This window comes from Heptranchias perlo, chromosome 1 (assembly GCF_035084215.1).
Source record: "Heptranchias perlo isolate sHepPer1 chromosome 1, sHepPer1.hap1, whole genome shotgun sequence".
NCBI lineage: Eukaryota > Metazoa > Chordata > Chondrichthyes > Hexanchiformes > Hexanchidae > Heptranchias > Heptranchias perlo.
Genome location: NC_090325.1, coordinates 174,348,377 through 174,371,234, shown reverse-complemented (window position 1 = coordinate 174,371,234; position 22,858 = coordinate 174,348,377). Strand labels below are relative to the sequence as shown.

The window sequence follows — 22,858 nt, the reverse complement described above, 5'->3', positions numbered from 1 at the left end:
CCTAGCTTTGTAGGTTGCATTCCAATTACTTTTTAAATGCGATGAGGGTTTCTGCCTCTACCACCCTTTCAGGCAGTGAGATCCAGACCCCCACCACCCTCTGGGTGAAAAAAATTCTCCTCCGCTCCTTCCTAATCCTTTCTACCAATTGCTTTAAATCTATGCCCCCTGGTCACTTGACCCCTCTGCTAAGGGAAATAGGTCTTCTCTGTGCACTCTATCTAGTCCTGTCATAATTTTATACACCTCAACTAAATCACTGCTCAGCCTCCTTTGTTCCAAAGAAAACAACCCCAGCCTATCCAATCTTTTCTCATAGCTAAAATTCTCAAGACCTGGCAACATCCTTGTAAATCTGCACTGAACTCTCTCAAGTACAATCATATCTTTCCTGTAATGTGGTGAGCAGAACTGTACACAGTACTCAAAATGTGGCCTAACTACAGTTCTAGCATAACATCCCAGCTCTTATATTCTATGCCTCACCTAATAAAGGAAAATATCCCGTATGCCTTCTTAACCACCTTATCTATCTGTCTTGCTACCTTCAGGGATCTGTGGACATGCACTCATAAGAACATAAGAAATTGGAGCAGGAGTAGGCCAATCGGCCCCTCGAGCCTGCTCCGCCATTCAATAAGATCATGGCTGATCTGATCCCAACCACAAATCTAAAGAACACAAGAAGTAGGAGCAGGACCCGGCCACACAGCCCCTGGGCCCTCTCCGCCACCCACAGGGCATTGACTGATCCGAACTCAGCTTCATGTCCAATTTCCTGCCCGCTCCCCATAACCCCTAATTCCCTTTACTTCGAGAAAACTGTCTATTTCTGTTTTAAATTTATCTAATGATGTAGCTTCCGTAGCTTCCACAGCTTCCTGGGGCAGCAAATTCCACAGACCTACCACCCTCTGAGTGAAGAAGTTTCTCCTCATCTCAGTTTTGAAAGAGCAGCCCCTTATTCTAAGATTATGCCCCCTAGTTCTAGTTTCACCCACCTTTGGGAACATCCTTACTGCATCCACCCGATCAAGCCCCTTCACAATCTTATATGTTTCAATAAGATCGCCTCTCATTCTTCTGAACTCCAATGAGTAGAGTCCCAATCTACTCAACCTCTCCTCATATGTTCGCCCCCTCATCCCCGGGATTAACCGAGTGAACCTTCTTTGTACTGCCTCGAGAGCAAGTATGTCTTTTCTTAAGTATGGAGACCAAAACTGTATGCAGTATTCCAGGTGCGGTCTCACCAATACCCTATATAACTGCAGCAATACCTCCCTGTTTTTATATTCTATCCCCCTAGCAATAAAAGCCAACATTCCGTTGGCTTTCTTGATCACCTGCTGCACCTGCATACCAACTTTTTGATTTTCTTGCATCAGGACCCCCAGATCCCTTTGTACTGCAGTACTTTCCAGTCTCTCGCCATTAAGAAAATAACTTGCTCTCTGATTTTTCCTGCCAAAGTGCATAACCTCACATTTTCCAATATTATATTGCATCTGCCAAATCTCCGCCCACTCACCCAGCTTGTCTATATCCCCATGCAGGTTTTTTATGTCCTCCTCACTCTCCACTTTCCCTCCCATCTTTGTATCATCTGCAAATTTTGATATGTTGCACTCGGTCCCCTCCTCCAAATCGTTAATATAGATTGTAAAGAGTTGGGGACCCAGCACCGACCCCTGTGGAACACCACTGGTCACTGCTTGCCAGTCCGAAAATGAACCATTTATCCCAACTCTCTGCTTCCTGTTTGATAACCAATCCTCCACCCATGCCAGAATGTTACCCCCAATCCCGTGATTTTTTATCTTAAGTAATAATCTTTTATGTGGCACCTTGTCGAATGCCTTCTGGAAGTCTAAATACACTATGTCCACTGGTTCCCCTTTATCCACCCTGTACGTTATATCCTCAAAGAACTCAAGCAAATTTGTCAGACATGACTTCCCTTTCATAAAGCCATGCTGACTTTGTCCTATTAAATTATGCTTATCTAAATGTTCCGTTACTGTCTCCTTAATAATAGACTCCAAAATTTTACCCACCACAGATGTTAAGCTAACTGGCCTATAATTTCCAGCCTTCTGCCTACTACCCTTTTTAAATAACGGTGTTACATTAGCAGTTTTCCAATCTGCCGGGACCTCTCCTGAGTCCAGGGAATTTTGGAAAACTATCACCAAAGCATCCACAATCCCTACTGCCACTTCCCTCAAGACCCTAGGATGGAAGCCATCAGGTCCAGGGGATTTATCCGCTTTGAGTCCCATTATTTTACTGAGTACCATCTCCTGAGTGATTTTAATCGTATTTAGCTCCTCCCCCCGTAGAGTCCCCTGTTTGTCCAGTGTTGGGATATTCTTAGTGTCCTCTACTGTAAAGACTGAAACAAAATATTTGTTCAGCATTTTTGCCATCTCCATGTTTCCCACCATTAATTTCCCGGTCTCATCCTCTAAGGGACCTATGTTTGCCTTAGCCACCCTTTTTCTTTTTATATAACTATAGAAACTCTTGCTATCTGTTTTTATATTTTTTGCTAATTTCTTTTCATAATCTAACTTCCCTTTCTTAATCAATCCTTTAGTTACTTTTTGCTGTCTTTTGAAGAATTCCCAATCTTCTATCCTCCCACTAAGTTTGGCTACCTTATATGTCCTTGTTTTTAGTCGGATACTGTCCTTGATTTCTTTACTTAGCCACGGATGGCTGTCATTTCTTTTACACCCTTTTTTCCTCAGTGGAAGGCTCTGTTCCTCTGCACTTCTCAGTATCCTACCATTTATTGTGGATTCCCTTGCCTTGTTTGCCCTCTCCAAATGCATTACCTCAAACTTCTCCGGATTGAATTCCATTTGCCACTTTTCTGCCCACCTGACCAGTCCATTGATATCTTCCTGCAGTCTACAGCTAAAATGCTAGTAGTGGAGGTACAGCTTCAATGATTTTATTCTCTCTCTCCTCCCTAGCCTATTAGCATTGTGACAATTGGTATTGCCTCCCCTTTTAAATGGTACAATTTTAAAAGCGCTACAGGAACAGAGACACCTGGGGTTTAAGTACACAAATCTTTGAAGGTGGCAGGACAAATCAATAAGGCTGTTAAAAAGCATATGGGATCCTGGGCTTTATAAATGGAGGCATAGAGTACAAAAACAAGGAACATTTAGACAATAGTGATCACAACAATTGAGAAGTACCTAAGTAAGACAAAGCCCAAAGTATTAAATTGGGGAAAAAAAATGATTTTCAGGGGATGAGAATGGAACTAAAGAAAATAAACAGGAAACATTTACTGATAAAGAAATAGAACAGCAGTGGAAAACATTTAAAACAGTAATCAGGGAACAGGCTATTTTAGTTCTTGTCTTAACTAATTAGTCCTGTCTCATTACTCATCTCATAATAAAGGATCCTGTGGGGAATAATGATCATAATATGATAGAATTTCACATTGAGTTCGAGAGCGACATACTTAAGTCCAAAATTAGAGCCTTAATCTTAAATAAAGCCATGATGTGGAGATGCCGGTGATGGACTGGGGTGGACAAATATAAGGAGTCTTACAACACCAGGTTATAGTCCAAAAGCTTTATTTAAAATCACAAGCTTTCGGAGGCTTCCTCCTTCGTCAGGTGAGTGTGGGATTCCATGAAAGGTACCGCACATATAGTCAGAGAACAATGCCTGGTGATTACAGATAATCTTTCCAACTGCCCGTTATCAAGGCAATGTTGTGCGCAACAATCGCCAGACAGGAGGGTTCCCTCCCAGTCGGGGAACACTTCAGCAGTCAAGGACATTCAGCCACCGATCTTCGGGTAAGCGTTCTCCAAGGCGGCCTTCGAGACACACGACAACGCAAAATCGTCGAGCAGAAATTGATAGCCAAGTTCCGCACCCATGAGGACGGCCTCAACCGGCATCTTGGGTTCATGTCACACTACACGTAACCCCACCAGCGAAAAAAAGTTATCTGTTTTTAATACAACTGGTCATTCTCTCTCTTTCTCTTCCTTTCGGATGTTTCTCTCTCTCTCTCTCTCTCTCTCTGTCGTTGGGTTCTGACTGTTTGTATATTCAGTAGTCTTGTATGTAATGTCTCTCTGTCTGAACACTATTCAACTCCTTTGATTGCCTTGATAACGGGCAGTTGGAAAGATTATCTGTAATCACCAGGCATTGTTCTCTGACTATATATGCGGTACCTTTCATGGAATCCCACACTCACCTGACGAAGGAGGAAGCCTCCGAAAGCTTGTGATTTTAAATAAAGCTGTTGGACTATAACCTGGTGTTGTAAGACTCCTTACATTAAATAAAGCCAATTACATAGGTATGAGGAGCGAGTTGGCTAAGGTAGATTGGGAAATTAGATTAAAAGATATGACGATAGATAAGCAATGGCAAGCATTTAAAGAAATATTTCAAAATTGTCAATGAACATACATTCCATTGAGAAATAAAAACTCCATGGGAAAAGTGACCCATCGTTGGCTAACTAAAGAAGTTAAGGATCGTATTAGATGAAAAGAAGAGGCTTATAATGTTGCCGAGAAGAGTAGTAAGTCTGAGGATTGGGAGAGTTTTAGAAACCAGCAAAGGATAACCAAAAAATTGATTAAAAGGGAGAAAATAGAATATGAGAGTAAACTAACAAGAAATATAAAAACAGATTGTAAGAACTTCTACAAGAATGCAAACAGGAAGAGATTAGCAAAAGTAAATGTGGATCCCTGAGAGGCTGAGACAGGAGAAATTATAATGGCGGAGATGTTAAACAAATATTTTGTATCTGTCTTCACAGTAGAAGATACAAAAAACATACGAGTAATAGTGGGGAACCAAGGGTCTAATGAGAGTGAGGAACTTAAAGTAATTAATATTAATAAACAAAAAATACTAGAGAAATTAATGGGATTAAAAGCCAACAAATCTCCTGGACCTGATGGCCTACTTCCTAGGGTTCTAAAAGAGGTGGCTGCAGAGGTGCATTGGTTGTCCAAAATTCCCTAGATTCTAGAAAGGCCCCAATGCATTGGAAGGTAGCAAATGTAACACCGCTATTCAAGAAAGGAGGGAGAGAGGAATCAGGGAACAACAGGCCAGTTGGCCTGACATCAGTTGTCGGAAAAATACTGGAATCCATTATTAAGGAAATGGTAACAGGGCACTTAGAAAATCATAATCTATTTAGGCAGAGTCAGCGTGGTTTTATGAAAGAGAAATCGTGTTTAACAAATCTATTAGAGCTTTTTGAGGATATAACTAGCAGGGTAGATAAAGGGGAAACAGTGGATGTAGTATATTTGGATTTTCAAAAGGCATTTGGTAAGGTGCCACATAAAATGTTGTTACACAAGATCAGGGCTCATGGGGTTGAGGATAATATATTAGTATGAATAGAGGATTGGTTAATGGACAGAAAACAGAGAGTAGGAATAAACGGGTCATTTTGAGGTTGGCAAGTTGTAACTAGTGGAGTGCCGCAGGGATCAGTGCTAGGGCCTCAGCTATTTACAATCTATATTAATGACTTAGATGAAGGGACCAAGTGTGATATATCCAAGTTTGCTGACGATACAAAGTTAGGTGGGAAAGTAAGCTGTGAAGAGAATGAAAAGAGCCTGCAAAGGGATATCGACAGGTTAAGTGAGTGGGCAAGAAGGTGGCAGATGGAGTATAATGTGGGGAAATATGAGGTTATTCTCTTTGGTAGGAAAAATGGAATATTTTTTAAATGGTGAGAAACTATTGAATGTTGGTGTTCAGAGGGATTTAGGTGTCCTTGTACATGAAACATGGAAAGTTAACGTGCAGGTACAGCAAACAATTAGGAAGGCAAATAGTGTGTTGGCCTTTATTGCAAGGGGCTTGGAGTATATGAGTAAGGAACTCTTGCTGCAATTGTACAAGGCTTTGGTGAGACCACACCTGGAGAGCACTTTGTGCAGTTTTGGTCTCCTTACCTAAGGAAGGATATACTTGCCTTAGAGGCAGTGCCACGAAGGTTCACTAGATTGATTCCTGGGATGAGAGGGTTGTCCTATGAGGAAAGATTGAGTAAATTGGGCCTATACTCTCGAGTTCAGAAGAATGAGAGGTGATCTCATTGAAGCGTATAAGATTCTATGAGGGCTTGACAGGGTAGATGCCGAGAGGATGTTTCCCCTGGGGTTGGAGATTCTAGAACAAGGGGACATAGTCTCAGGATAAGGGATCGGACAATTAGGACTGAGATAAGGAGGAATTTCTTCACTCAGAGGGTCATGAATCTTCGGAATTCACTACCTCAGAGGGCTGTGGATGCTCACTGCTTGAGTATATTCAAGGCTGAGATAGATCGACATCACACTAAAAAGCAAGAACAACTAGCCAGTAATGATATACCATGGATGAATAAAGAAACAAGGGCAAAATTGAAACTAAAGAAAAAGGCATACACTGAGTACATAGACAACAAAGGAAAAGATGACAAAAGGGAATACGAAAAGGTTAGAAAAGAAATTAGAAAAACAATTAGGAAGGCAAAGAGAAACTACAAAATGAAATTATCAAGAAATATAAAGAGAAATAGTAAAGTATTCTACAGACACATAAATAACAAAAGAAAAATCAAGATAGGGAGAGGGCCACTAAGGGATACACATGATAAACTCACCGGTAATGACAGCAAAATGGCAGAAATATTAAATAATTACTTTGCCTCAGTATTTACCAGGGAGACTAACATGGTGGGCAAGACATTAGAAGAAGAGATCAAAAAAGATATAAAGACATTTAAGATAGAAAGGGGGGAGATAATTGATAAACTAATCAAACTTAGTGAGGATAAAACCCCTGGTCCGGGTGGATTGCATCTACGCATATTAAAAGAAGTTAGGGAAGAGATAGCAGAAGTATATAGTACATATATATAGAAATTCATTAGAAAAGGGAATAGTGCCAGAGGACTGGTGGACAGCTAATGTGATTCCTGTATTTAAAAAGGGAGATAGAACCAGTCTGGGGAACTATAGACCAACTAGCTTAACGTCAGTGGTAGGAAAGATAATGGAATCCTTACTCAAAGATGTAATAGAAAAACATCTAGAAACTGAAAATATAATAAAGAATAGTCAGCACAGATTCCAAAAGGGAAAGTCATGCTTGACCAACTTTATTGAATTCTTTGAAGAAGTAACAGAAGGGGTAGGTAAGGGTAATGTTGTAGATGTAATATATTTGGATTTCAAGAGGCTTCAATAAGATACCGCATTGTAGACTCATGGCTATGGTCAGAGCATGTGGAGTCAGGGGACAAATAGCAGAATGGATAGCAAGCTGGCTACAAAACAATGCAGAGAGTAGGGGTTAAAGGTAGTTAGTCAGACTGGCAAAAGGTGGGAAGTGGTGTTCCACAAGGATCAGTGCTGGAATCACTGTTGTTTACCATTTACATAAACGATTTGGACTCGGAATCGGAAGTACAATTACAAAATTTGTAGACGACACCAAACTGGGGGGTGACCTGATGGAGGTCTTTAAGATTATGAGAGGGTTTGATAGAGTAGATGTAGAGAAGATGTTTCCACTTGCAGGGGAGACCAGAACTAGGGGCCATAAATATAAGACAGTCACTAATAAATCCAATGGGGAATTGAGGAGAAACCTCTTTACCCAGAGAGTGGTTAGAATGTGGAACTCACTACCAGAAGGAGTAGTTGAGGGGACTAGCATAGACGCATTTAAGGGGAAGCTAGATAAACACATTAGGGAGAAAGGAATAGAAGGATATGCTGATAGGGTTGGAAGGAGGAGGCTCGTGTGGAGCAGAAAGACCGGCATGGATCTGTTGGACCGAACGGCTTGTTTCTGTGCTGTACATTCAATGTCATTCTATGAAGTTATACTAAACCTTTATGAATCACTGGTTAGGCCTCAGCTGGAGTATTGTGCCCAATTCTAGGCAACATACTTTAGGAAGGAAATCCAGGCCTTGGAGAGGGTGCAAAGGAGATTTACTAGAATGGTAACAGGGATGATGGTCTTCAGTTATGTGGAGAGACTGGAGAAGCTGGGATTGTTCTCTTTATAGCAGAGATGGCTGTGGGAAGATTTAATAGAGCTATTCAAAATCATGAAGAGTTTTGATAGAGTAAATAAGGAAAAACTGTTTCCACTGGCAGGGGGGTCGGTAACCAGAGGTCACAAATTTAAGGTAATTGGCAAAAGAACCAGAGGGGAGAGGAGGAGAATTTTTTTACGCAGCGAGTTGTTAGGATCTGGATTGCACTGCCCGAAAGATGATGGAAGGAGTTTCGTTAGAACTTTCAAAAGGGAATTGGATATATACTTGGAAAGGACAAATTTGCAGGGTTATGGGGAAAGAGCATGGGAGTGGGATGAATTGGATAGCTCTTTCAAAGAGCCAGCATTGGTACATTGGGCTGAATGGCCTCCTCTATGCTGTATGATTCTATGATTCTGTTCTGCCTGATAGCAATTAACTCAGCACAGATCCTGAAACGTTCCCAATCTGTGTAGCTCAGAAATGGTAACTTTGCCTCTGAGCTCCAAATCTCAATTTCTATCTCCTCTCACTCCTGCCTCGCTTCTCCTTAATACTATTACATTCTGACCGTAGACCTTCCTTCAGCAAGAAAACAGGATGATCTGGATTATTGATTTTCTGACATAGCAGCTGTCAGTAGATGTGTTTCTGCAGCATTCCACTGGACCGGCCGTGCTAGCTTTTCTCCTTCACCCTGAGGAGTGCCAACTTCCCTTTAGTAGCTTAGACAAGATTAGAGAAAAAACTCAGCAAATGAAGATGAAATGAAAGACAAACGTAAAATTAAATTGCTTGTGTAATATGGGCCATTGGATTAATCTTATCACTATGCCATCTAGTTTGTGAAATCACTTTTTTGGGGGGAGGAGGGGGAGGTAAGAGAGAATGTACACCACTGTCCCTAAGGACTGGCTGAAGAAATTTTGGAGGGAAAAGGAAGAAGTCTTGTCTTTATTCAGCCAGAGATTCCCCACTCTGCTGCAACTAGCAGGCTAGTTTTTTTTAAAATGGAAATACCATTATATCTTTTTTAACTGGAAACGTTTTGGTGGAATATGAGGCTACAAATGACTTTATTTTGTTTTAAGTTTGGTGTCTTTGTACCTAATCAGTTGAAGTGAAAATGTTTGATAATTGAGAGGGAATGTTGTAAAGCAGGTTACTTCGATATCGTCCTCTTCTATGTGGTCACATTAGGGCACTAAGCGTGATTTTTTTTAATTTGTTCATGGGATGTGGGCGTCGCTGGCAAAGCCAGCATTTATTGCCCTTGAGAAGCTGGTGGTGAGCCGCCGCCTTGAACCACTGCAGTCCATGTGGTGAAGGTTCTCCCACAGTGCTGTTAAGTGGGGAATTCCAGGATTTTGACCCAATGACGATCAGGAACGGCGATATATTTCCAAGTCGGGATGGTGTGTGACTTGGAGGGGAACATGCAGGTGGTGGTGTTCCCACGTGCCTGCTGCCCTTATCCTTCCAGGTGGTAGAGGTCGCGGGTTTGGGAGGTGCTGTCGAAGAAGCCTTGGCGAGTTGATGCAGTGCATCCTGTAGATGGTACACACTGCAGCCACAGTGCGCCGTTGGTGAAGGGAGTGAATGTTTAGGGTGGTGGATGGGGTGCCAATCAAGCGGGCTGTTTTGTTCTGGATGGTGCCAAGCTTCTTGAGTGTTGTTGGAGCTGCACTCATCCAGGCAAGTGGAGAGTATTCCATCACACTCCTGACTTGTGCCTTGTAGGTGGTGGAAAGGCATTCGGGAGTCAGGAGGTGAGTCACTCGCCGCAGAATACCCAGCCTCTGACCTGCTCTTGTAGCCACAGTATTTATGTGGCTGGTCCAGTTAAGTTTCTGGTCAATGGTGACCCCCAGGATGTTGATGGTGGGGGATTCGGCGATGGTAATGCAGTTGAATGTCAAGGGGAGGTGGAAAGATGCTCTCTTGTTGGAGATGGTCATTGCCTGGCACTTATCTGGCGCGAATGTTACTTGCCACTTATGAGCCCAAGCCTGGATGTTGTCCAGGTCTTGCTGCATGCAGGCTCGGACTGCTTCATTATCTGAGGGGTTGCGAATGGAACTGAACACTGTGCAGTCATCAGCGAACATCCCCATTTCTGACCTTATGATGGAGGGAAGGTCATTGATGAAGCAGCTGAAGATGGTTGGGCCTAGGACACTGCCCTGAGGAACTCCTGCAGCAATGTCCTGGGGCTGAGATGATTGGCCTCCAACAACCACTACCATCTTCCTTTTGTGCTAGGTATGACTCCAGCCACTGGAGAGTTTTCCCCCTGATTTCCATTGACTTCAATTTTACTAGGGCCACACTCGGTCAAATGCTGCCTTGATGTCAAGGGCAGTCACTCTCACCTCACCTCTGGAATTCAGCTATTTTGTCCATGTTTGGACCAAGGCTGTAATGAGGTCTGGAGCCGAGTGGTCCTGGCGGAACCCAAACTAAGCATCAGCGAGCAGGTTATTGGAGAGTAAGTGCTGCTTGATAGAACTGTCGATGACACCTTCCATCACTTTGCTGATGATTGAGAGTAGATTGATGGGGTGGTACTTGGCCAGATTGGATTTTTTGTGGACAGGACATACCTGGGCAATTTTTCACATTGTCGGGTAGATACCAGTGTTGTAGCTGTACTGGAAGAGTTTAGCTAGAGGCGCAGCTAGTTCTGGAGCACAAGTCTTCAGCACTACATCCGGTTTGTTGTCGGGGCTCATAGCCTTTGCCTACCTACTTCTTAACCTTCGTTCGAGTGTTACCACCAAGGAGTGCCACCTTTTTGAAAATCAAACTACTTCAACGAATTCTTAACTTCTTTGTTCCAGTCCTACTCAGGTCCCCTCCCTCACCTCTTTCTATGGTAAATTGATGACTGTATCGGTGCCATTTCCTGCTCTGGCCCCAACTGGAAAACTTAATCAACTTTGCTTCCAATTTCCCACTTCCCTCACCTTCACATGATCCATCTCCAATTCTTCCTTTCCCTTCCTGGACTTCTCTATCTCCATTTCTGGGAATAGGCTGTCAACCAATATCTACTGAAAGCCCACCAACTCCCACAGCTACCTTGATTACATTTCCTCCCACCCCGCTTCCTGTAAGGACTCTATTCCATTCTCCTAGTTTCTCCGTGTCCATCGCATCTATTCGAATGATGCCACCTTCCACACCAGTGCTTCCGATAGATCTTCCTTTTTCCTCAATCGAGGATTCCCCCCCCACTGTAGTTGATAGGGCCCTCGACCATGTCCGTCCTATTTCCCGCACTTCTGCCCTCACCCCTTCCCCTGCCTCCCAGAACCTCAATAGGGTCCCCCTTGTCCTTACCTTCCACCCCACCAGCCTCCACATTCAACATACCATCCTCTACCATTTCCTCCACCTCCAGCGCGATACCACCACCAAACACATCTTCCCCTCCTCTCCCCTTTCAGCATTCTAAAGGGACCGTTCCCTCCACGACACATTAGTTCACTCTTCCATCACCCGCATCTCCTTCCCACAGTACCTTTCCATGCGAGCACAGGAGATGCAGCAGCTGACCTTTCACCTCTTCCCTTCTCCCCGTCCAGGGCCCCAAATACTCCTTCCAGGTGAAACAGCGATTACTTGTACTACTTTCAATTTAGTATACTGTATTCGCTGCTCACGATGCGGTCTCTACATTGCGGAGACGAAACACAGATTGAGTGATCACTTTGCTGAACACCTCCGCTTAGTTAGCAAGCGTGACCCTGACCTTGCTTGTCATTTTAATTCTCTGTCCAACTTCCACTCTGACCTCTCTGTCCTCGGCCTCTTACACTGTTCCAATGAAGCCCGACGGAAGCTCGAGGAACAGCACCTCATCTTTTGATTAGGCACTTTACAACCTTTCGGACTCAACATTGATTTCAATAACTTCAGATCATAATCACTGCTCCCATTTTTTCGGACAACTGAGGGTGCCGGTAATGGTTCTGCTATTGCCATTCACAGCTCCTCTAGACCCATCTTTTGTTTCTTTACTTGTCCCATTACCACCCTCCTTGCCTTGCACCATCATCCCTTTTATCATTTAATCACTCCTGCCCTCCATCCTATCACAGACCTTTCCTTTTGTTCTCTTCTTCCCCCCCGCCCAACTTTTGCCTGGCTTTGTACTTGCTTAAAAACTGTTAGAACTGGAAGAAGTTAAAGATTTAACGAAAGGTCATCGACCTGAAATGTTAACTTTTTTTTCTCCACAGATGTTGCCTGACTTTGAGTATTTCCAGCATTTTCTGTTTTTATTTCAGATTTCGAGCATCAACAGTATTTTGCTTTTGATTTAGTATCAGTTGGCTATCAGCATGGATGTGTGTTTATGCAATGCTATTGATTTGCTTGGTGGGAGCAGGTGATGATCACAAGATCTTAAGGTTTTTATTTGCTTGGTTGAAAGACCATACCAAGTGTACATCACTCTTTGAATGAGGAAGTTCTTCCTCACATCTGCCCTAAATTGTTCTTTCACAAATCTTAACTTATGATTGCTTGTTCTAGTACACTGGCATACTTGGAAGTAGTGCTGTGGATTAACCTTATCTGTGCAATTTAATGTCATATATACTTATTTAAGATCGCCTCTCTTGTCTTCTTTCAAGACTGTAAGATCCTCAATTTCTCCATTCTTTCCTCATAAGTTAGTTCTTTGATGCAAGGGATCAGCTTCTTGCGCCTTGTACTGTCTCCAAGGCTTGAATGTTTCCCTTATGCCTTGTAGCAATGCAGGGTGCAAAGTTTTTTTTTGTTAGATACAGAATGGTTGAGTCGTCTGCCAGCCACTAAGTTGCACAGACAAGAGTGGACTGAGGTGATTCCTGATTTATTTTCTTTTTTCCTATCCCCTGGGGTAGCCCCTGATGTCCAGCCAGTGTCTTCTAACAATGACAAACCTGGGATTGGGATTTCTATTCAGCAGGGATGGCGGAATTGAACGCATATCACAGTACTTTGCAACTTAATGTGTTGAGAATCACGGTGTCAACAATGACATTCTTTGAAGGCATTTTAATTTTTGTCCTCTGCTCTCACTTTTTGATCTCTCTCTGCCATAAACCAGAGGCCTGCTCTCAGACTGCTGCCTATGTCACTTTATCACTAGCTACTAAGAAGTGTAGGAGAGTAGCCCAGTGTGATTCTCCCTCTGATTTTTCCCCCCACCCTGTAAAGGAAATGCCAAGCCACCACTTGGCACCTCATCAGAGATTGGTGACTCCCTGCGTGAACAATTTGGAGCAGTGGTCCCATGACCTTCACTGTGTAGATCAATGCCCTGTGGTTTCATAACCTTATTTGGGCAATTGTCGAGTTCCTACTGGGCTCACGGCATAAAACTTCCCCTAATTCCACACTAATTGAAACTCGGGAAAAACTCAACCATGGCTGGATTATCACTTGGTAGAGTAAGAGGTAATATTCTATATTGTTGGAGTAGATTAGAATGAGATGTACTCCGATCTGACCAGTGTCTATGTGACGTTAGTACCAATGAAAAGTGGGAAAATGTTCGATTATCCACAGTAAATTAGCACAAAGTTCACCACCTCCTCCTGAAAAAACTGAGATTGAAAATTCTCGCACAACAATCGTTCACTTCAAAGCAAGTTAAATGTGAACAATAAAATATTTTTAATGCCAAAAATATCCATTTATTTTTAATGGTTGCTCCAATATTTTGTCTAGCAACATTATCATGTCGACTCCTGGGGTTTCCCTCTACTATTGTGTAAAAAATCTCTCAGCACACAGTGACCCTCTCAACCCAGATCAGCAGTGCAATGCAAACTGAATGAATATAGCTGCTGCTTGTATTTTGTTGTAACCTCATGGTATAGCAAGTAATGTGAATATATTAATCCAAGATGAAAACCTTTGTGACATTACATTAAAATGTCATGTGATGCAGCGTTTTCAAGGTTAATATGTAGTGTTGTTAATATACTAGTATTTATTTATCATTCTCTTCCCATTTCTCCCCTTTTTTTTCCTGAGTGGGGACTCATGCTAGTCATACAAATACCAGCAGCCTTCCACATACGTCATCCAAGGAACTATTTTTTTAAAAAGTTCGTTCACGAGATGTGGGCATCGCTGGCAAGGCCGGCATTTATTGCCCATCCCTAATTGCCCTTGAGAAGGTGGTGGTGAGCCGCCTTCTTGAACCGCTGCAGTCCGTGTGGTGACGGTTCTCCCACAGTGCTGTTAGGAAGGGAGTTCCAGGATTTTGACCCAGCGACAATGAAGGAACGGCGATATATTTCCAAGTCGGGATGGTGTGTGACTTGGAGGGGAACGTGCAGGTGGTGTTGTTCCCATGCGCCTGCTGCCCTTGTCCTTCTAGGTGGTAGAGGTCGCGGGTTTGGGAGGTGCTGTCGAAGAAGCCTTGGCGAGTTGCTGCAGTGCATCCTGTGGATGGTGCACACTGCAGCCACAGTGCGCCGGTGGTGAAGGGAGTATTCTTTGTGAGTGAACCTAGACAGCTGACTATTCAATTGTGATGGCCGTCACATTCAAACCCCATCCTGTCCCCAACTGATTCCCATGAGGGTACTTTTCTAGCACGGGTTACTGGATAGTGATCAAGAGTGGGCAGCCTGCCCTTCCCCCCCCGCCCCCCCCCCCCCCCCCCTCTTTCTTGCTCCTGAGTCTGTGGTACCCTACCAGTGCTCTGGCTGGAATCAGCAACACACAGGAATCAAACCTTGGACTTTCCTCATCTGCACGGCTCTGTTGTGCTGATTTGTATCGCCCAGTAGCACGCTGGAAAGTGCATTATCCCACTGAACCATTAGTGGCATAAATTTGAGTAATCCGTATAATTGGACCAATTCTGGTGACATGGGCAGTATCCAATATGTTGATGCCAAATGCACAACATTAGAACATTCTTCTTAAAACAAAATAGAGACAAACAGTACTAGGTAACAAAAAACCCCACAGAAAACGTGGAGAGTCAGTCCGTAAATAAATATGGAGAGAGATGATAGCAGCCAAGTGTGAAGATATGTTACCGGGTCATATGGTGGTTGACGTCTGAGCTCGGTATAAATAGTTTGTCTTTGACAATTCAGGGTAGCTGTGGATAACCAAATCACTTCAAATTAGAAAACAGATACAAGGCAAAACAGATTCTGCATTATGGGGTCTCGGTACCCTTCCCCCAAACCCAAAGGTGAAAATGTGTTATGTATTTGATAGGAACGAATGTGTTGCATAACTTTGAAATCAAACAAAGGATTTTGCTTAACTTTCTATAGTGCAACTTCACTTTTCCCCTTTAATGAAACCCTAAAACGTCCCTATATTAAGAAGTCTGAATCAGGAGGATACGCTGGCTGAAATGTGAATAGGTCCAAAACAGGCAATTCGGAGAGGAGTGTCAAAATGTATGTGTTGCTATACTAGTCTGGGACTTAGTGTCAGAATGTTTTTTGCCAGGATCTGTGTGGTGTCATATTGTTGCAATACTATATTTTTACCACTAGAGGCCCTAAGTGGACTACTTAAATAGTAATCTTCGAGGCAATAGCTGTGTGCACCATATTACAACTCAAATGTAAACAATTTTACAACACCAAGTTATAGTCCAGCAATTTTATTTTAAATTCACAAGCTTTCGGAGGCTTCCTCCTTCGTCAGGTGAACATTTTTCACATCGTTCACCTGACGAAGGAGGAAGCCTCCGAAAGCTTGTGAATTTAAAATAAAATTGCTGGACTATAACTTGGTGTTGTAAAATTGTTTACAATTGTCAACCCCAGTCCATCACCGGCATCTCCACATCATATTACAACTCAGTTGACCACACAGATTGTATGGACTTCTTTCCTTTATATTTGTAGGATGGATCAGCAGGTAAATGCACACCTGCCACGATACTGAGTCAATCCTTGTCTGTGCTGAATCAGTGGATCTCCGCTGGGCAGTGGTGGGAGTGAGTATAATTGGGCTTAGCAACCCTGGGAGAAGGAGGGGAATGTTTAGCCAGGATTCCCGCTTCTGTTTGCTATTCAGTGACCCTTGCTGGAAGTGTACGTATATGGTTCTTGGGTGAGGACAGGGTCAGGCTTATCTGTGGTTCCCTCACATTGCTGAAATTCATAGTACAGACTGAGACACAAAGGATGATAGTTTGGGAATGGTATTGGAGAGCTGCTGCTGCCCATGGTATGGAGCGAGTTATCTCATTCTGGGAAAGATGGATAAGGGGAGAAAATTGGAGGGAGAAATGCTTGGTGTGATACTGAGCCATACGTAGAATTTTACAGCACAGAAACAGGCCATTCAACCCAACTGGTCAATGCTGGTGTTTATGCTCCACACAAGCTTCCTCCCACCTTCCTTCATCTCACCCTATCAACATATCCTTCTATTACATTCTCCCCCATGTACTTACCTAGCTTCCTCTTAAATGCATCTATGCTAATCGCCTCAACCAATCCATGTGGTAGCGAGTTCTACATTCCCACCACACTTTGAGTAAAGAAGTTTCTGCTGAATTCATTATTGGGTTTATTAGTGACTGTCTTATATTTATGGCCTCTAATTTTGGACTCCTCCACAAGTAGACACATCTTCTCTATGTCTACCCTATCAAACCACCTTCATAATTTTAAAGACCTCTTTCAGATCACCTCTCTAGAGAAAATAGCCCCAGCCAATTCAGTCTTTCTCGATAGTTGTAACTTTTCAGTTCTGGTAACATCCTTGTAAATGTTTTTTGGACTTTCTCCAGTGCTTCTATATCCATTTTGTAATACGGAAACCAGAATAGTGCATAGTACAGACCAGGAAGATCCTAGGTTTCCATCTTTGCTATTGGCTCATTAATTTGGGGCATAACAATTGATCTCAGTGACCCAGGGAGGGAAAAACTCAGCTTATCTCTTACTCCATGGGCTATGATCCTCAAACAATATGGAAAGGTTTATGCGGCAACCAAATCTCTAGAAGTTTACTTCAAAATGCAGACAAGAAGATACGAGCCTGAAAACAAAAGGAATTAATTTTAATCTCTGATCCATTCTCAGTAAACAAATGTCGAATCTGCTGGTACAAGTGGGATTTCTCATCAAAGCAAGGTCCTGCTTGTCACTGTTGGTGGCTCCAATATCTGTGGCAGTCTGTCTCTGCCCATGAAGGAATATTGTAGCCCTGTTTGGCAGCTTCAAAAAAACCTCTCACTCCTGGGTTCATTTAGTTCAGAGCAATGCAGACCAATGGGCTTAGTGAGGAGGCCAGAGTCCATCAGTGGGGCGATGTGGTTCTGCCATCAGTCCTTACAAAATCGTGACCAGAGCAGCACATTGAAAGTTGTTTGTTTCTAAGCCAAACCTGCATGATAATGCCTGGAACAGAAGAGTTGCTGAAGCTGTAGCTCAGTATTCTGCATGAGTCCTAAAGTCTGCACACACCAGCAGTGAATCCTTTATACGTTGCTTTTCTTGCCTATTTGACTCTCTTCATACAGTATCATTACCTGCAACACAGTCCTGCGTGTACAGATGTTTAAATGTGGGGCCACTTAATAAACAAGAGTTGCTTGGAGCACGCATTAGGCTACTGGAAATGTGTTGGTAAGCTATGAGAATTCTGTGACTTGTCTGTTGGTATCCCCGTACAATTCATTTAAATCTTTGTGTGCTCCCAGCAGCTATGAGTCAAACTCATGGCTATACATCCTTATTACAGTTGGCCTATGGTTGTACTGTTGTAATGGCACCTGTATTCTTTTAAAAAGAAAGTTTCATTAATGCCCATGAATTAAATTTTCCTTTGTATGTGCAGCCTATTTTGCCAAGCAAGTAGGAAATGCCAGGATGAAATATAAAGTTATACCACCATCAGTCACAGGATCACCTGAGTTTGAAAGAATCTTTCGTGCACAGTAAGTTTACTTGAGCCTTTTACGATATGTATTAACATATAATACAAATGACTAATTATTTTTTTTTCATTGTGGTCAATCTTTTACTGTGGTCATTTTAAGGCGCTCTCTTTTTTTCATCTCTAAAATATCAATTTAAGTTTGTTAGATGTAAATCAATCTTAATTATTTAATTGTAAAAAAAAAATTAACAGTGCTTTTAAGTCAAGACCACCCTTGGGGAAGAACCAGATCTGTACCACAAGAGCTTTTTAAACAGCACCGCCATTTCACAACTATAGCCATTTCACAATTACAGTCTCAGAGTTCCCAACAACTCAGGCTGGGCTACACTAGGTTTTAGGGTGGGGAAGGGTTAGTATTTAATAGCAATTACAACCATATGCATCCCATAAACAATTATACTCCAGTGAGTCACCTGCTTTCCTGGAAAGAACAAACTCGCAGATATATTTTCAATTGTATGAAGTAAATAAGCACTTATATGTTCAATTTTTTTTATCCTCCTCTCTTGAAGGTATTGACTCTTGTTGGTATTCAGTACCATGGCAGCCTTCTGCTACCTGTGGCCAATCTTGATTTAATGCGTCTTGACGGTAAATTTTAGGTAGCTATTTAACTGTGGAGCACATCACAGCTGAGCCTGATCCTGATCCTGTTCTTACCAACATCTACATTCACACACACGCTGTATCCATTGGGGTTGGGGACCCACTGGATCGCAGTGAGGTGCTAGATCTATGGCTGATTTTCTTCCTCTTTCTTTCACTCCACCCTCTGCTTCCCTAGCCCAGGAGAATTGAAGCCAATTGTAGGGTCTTATTATTGGAAATTTTAAGATGATATTTCATAAAGAAAACTTGCTACACGTTCAGTAACATGTTTTTACATTACAGAGAAATGCAGCTTGTAATCTTAAAATGTTCAACAACAACTTGCACTTATCTAGTGCATTTACCGTAGGTAAAACACCCCAAAGTGCTTCAGTGAGGTGTAAGGAAAGGACAGATGACCAGCCAAAGAGGGACAGATTAGGAGGGGTGACCAAAAGCTTATTGAGGAGGAGGGGTTTAAGGAGAGACTTGAAGGAGGACAGGGAGGTGGAGAGGCAGAGAGGTTTAGGCAAATAATTCCAGAGAGTGGGACCTAAGCAGCTGAAGGCATGACCACCAATGGTGGGGTGAAGGGATGCACAAGGAGCCAGAGTCAGAAGAATAGAGAGTAAGTGGGTGGAGTTGTAGGTCTGGAGGATGTTAGAGATAGGGATGGGCAATGCCATGAAGGGATTTAAATAGAAGGATGAGAATTTTAAATCTGAGGCATTGGGTTCTGGGAGCCAGTGTAGGTCAGTAAGGATGAGAGGGATAGCTGATGATAGGATATGGGCAGTAGGGTTTTGTTTGAACTGAGGTTTTGGAGGATGTGAGTCCGGCCAAGAGAGCATTGGAATACTTGAGTCTGGAGTGGACAAAGGCATGGATGAGGGTTTTAGTGACAGATGAGCTGACATTGGGGTGGAGTTACGGAGGTGGAAGTAGTTGGTCTTTGTAATGTAGAAGATGTGGGATCAGAAGTTGAGCTTGGGACCAAACAGAATGCTGAGGTTGTATTCAGTCTGAGACCTCATTGCAGCAACTTCCTATTTGTAAAACACCTGTGGGAGAATCTTTTTTTTGGTTTCAATGTAGGTAAAATAGTACTACACTCAAAGTAGGAAAAACGTTGAGATTTTATTTGCTTATAGCTGCAATTTTCGATCATCAGCAATTAACGTCTGTCAGTTCCTTAACTTAATTGAGTCATATCCATATAATGATACAATGCTGGTAAATAATTTGGAGCTGGCCTTTAGATAACTCAAGATTTGACTTTACACAAGCATGAATCATTTGTGTGCAATTGCATTGTGATGGCTGCATGTCCAAATAACAGAGGTCCAATTGAGGGACAAGAAAAGTTATCTTTTTAAAAAAAAAATTGTAGAATTTTGAAAACTTTAAATGCCATGAATAACAGTACACCACAGATTCCGTGGCATTATCAAATGCATACATTGAGCTTCTTAGAGAGCTGCTTACATTTGAGTAGCACTACAGATCATTAAGGTAAATAAATTCTGCTTGTCCTCTTCCCTTCCCTCCTCCCACGCCAAAGCCACTGATGCATCCTGGGATACCAATCTACAGGTGCCAGTGGCCGTCCAGTGCATTGCCCAAATGTCCGCTCTTCATGTGTGAACCTAGACAGCAAGTGTAAGAAGACTATTCAATTGTGGAGGCCATCACAACCAAGCCTGACCCAATCCCTACCTGACATCCCACACAAGTGCTTTTTCCAGCAAAAAATGATAGGTAGGGATCAGAAGTGGAAACCCTGGTCTGATCTGACCCTTTTAAAAGGGAAGTACTTTTGATTTTAAAATCTTTAAAATCCACTAATTGCCCTCTTCAAAACTAGAAGCAGCAGTATTTTCACCAGAGAGTGACTTAATTTTTGGTGAAGGAACAGAATATCTGATGAAAATGTAGTATCTCAAACGAATGAAGTTTTAGGGAGAATGATGCTACTTCTGTGTATTTAAAAAAGTATATATTTTTATTATAAATGTTAATTTCTCTCAATTTCTTTTCCTCTCCCCCACCTCAGTGCTGTCTGCTGTGTTGGGGTTGTGGGATAGTCAAACATGTTGATACATAGTTTGGATTTTGCAGTGCTCTTCATTGGTTGATACAGCAGGAGAACTACTTGGGTAACATGGGAAGTGATCCCTCCATTTTCTCTTCCTTCCCTTTCCCGCATGTGGGAAGCCATTGCTATATTTCATCTCTTTTTCTCTCATTCAGTACTCTGACCCTAGCGATATCCGAGTGCAAATGTCATTCAAAACTTAGATTTGAAATCGGGCCTTTCCAGCTGAGCGTCCGGTCGCCTGACACGTCAGGTTTTGAAAACTGCTGTAAACAAATCCATTCCTTACAGTTTGATCATGCTTCGTAACAAACCTCTTTGAGCTGCTCCCTGGTGCCTGAGTTGGTAAATGCACTGCCCATTGTAAAATTGAGCTAATCAACCGGGAAAGTCGCAGGTTTGGTCCCTGATTATGTACTGATCTTAATGGGGTTGTCATGGGCCACTACTGTACCTCAGACGAACTAAAATTAGCCAGGATTCCTGTTAGTGATCACTATCCAGTAACCCTCATTTGTAAGTATGTATGTGTGGTGAGGTCTGCATCAGGTTTGATATGATTCCAGTTCCTCCTCCACCCCCGTCCACTCTCTTAAATAGCCTCTTGAGACGTTTTAAGCTCTCGTGAAAAACGGGCACTTGGTTGAGGTACCAGAGGCTGGCCAGTGCCCATGGAACTAATTGCCAGCATGATTCAGCACATTCAGGCGAGGAGGGGAGAAAATTTGGGGGTGGACTGTTTAAGCAATTTTAATAAAATACCTTTTGAAAACAGCAACTGTAAGCTGTTTTATGCTTGTTATGTGTTTGAATCCGTACAGGCAGAACTCGATTGAATTCTATCCCCTGTTCTTGGTTGTATTGTGGACTACTGGATTGTTTTTCAATCAAGGTGAGTAGTAATGCTTTAAAGAGTGATGAGTGAGCTTCCCGAATGCTTACACTCAGGCTTCAGTATAGCCAGTTTGGTTGCATGGTATAGTAACGTGCTAATTTCCTGTGCAGTGTAGGGCCTAGGTGGAACATTTGCTCCTTCACTACCATATAGGGAGGTTAAGTTGAAGGTAAAATAACACTTGGCTATTCCCTTCCACCTCTTAGTAGTCTCTTATACAACAGCATTGCAGAGGTCTGAAGGGAATAGTGTGTGGTGTGGAGATCAAAAGAGGGAGAAAATAACTATAATTAATAAATTATCCCCAGTTCCCAAAATGACTAGGCAAATGCACTGACCAGTGTGATACTGAGTTATATAGTGCAGACAAGTCTCTGGTTCAATCCCTGGCCAGTGCTGACTTAGCAGATTTCAGCACAGACAGCAGTTGACCAGTATTAATAGCCGCATTATACCTGAGCTAGGGTGGGAAAAATTAGCCAGGGTTTCCACTCCTGATTTCTGTTCGGTGATCCCTTCCATATAAGTACATACATGTGGCCATCAGCTGAGGACAGGATTGGTCTCGCTTCTGATGCTGCCCGCCCTTGCCGTGATCGAACATCCTGCCAATACTCACTGGGCTCGCACGTGAAAAATGGCCACCAGCGCTCATACTGGAGGGTAGTTGGGACAACAATCCTTTGAGGATTTGCTGCAGTAACATTTGTACACAAAATGCAAACTTACAGGAATTGCCTTTTAGCCATAAGAAGAATATTTTATCAGTGTAAAAGCTTTGCAAATAATTATCACAAATAACAACATGCCTTAAAAGGCATTCTTGCATACTTGAAGGATGACTGCTGCTGATCTCATTGAGGAATTACTGAGCTCAGTAAGCATGACAAGAGATGAATTAACATCAGCAGATACCATCTTTAACATAGGATGCCCAGCAATTTTGTCATTCTACAATGCAAGTTCATTCAGCTCCTCAACTGTCAAGCACAGCAACTCCTTCTACATCTCTCCCCAAGGTGTCATCAGCACTTGGATTATAATCAGAGAGAAAAAAAGCTACTGAAATACAAACTAAATTCACAGAATCATAGAATGGTTACAGCACAGAAGGAGGTCATTCGACCCATCAAGCCCATGCTGGCTCTTTGTAAGAGCAATCCCGTCAGACCCTTTCCCCCGCTCTTTCCCCATAGCCCTACAATTTTTTCTCCCTTCAAGTATTTATCCAATTCCTTTTTGAAAGCTACGATTGAATCTGCTTCCACCACCCTTTCAGGCGGTGCAT

At 42.6% G+C, this 22,858-nt stretch overlaps 1 protein-coding gene across 1 annotated transcript in view; it reads left to right on the top strand.

Moving 5' to 3' along the window:
• mgst2 (microsomal glutathione S-transferase 2) overlaps positions 1–22,858 on the top strand; it is a 39,184-nt gene that overhangs the window by 1,018 nt on the left and 15,308 nt on the right. Inside the window, exons 2-3 of the mRNA XM_067994019.1 lie at positions 17,888–17,987; positions 21,497–21,567. Coding sequence (XP_067850120.1) covers positions 17,888–17,987; positions 21,497–21,567 — 171 coding nt within the window. The remainder of the gene's footprint in view (positions 1–17,887; positions 17,988–21,496; positions 21,568–22,858) is intronic.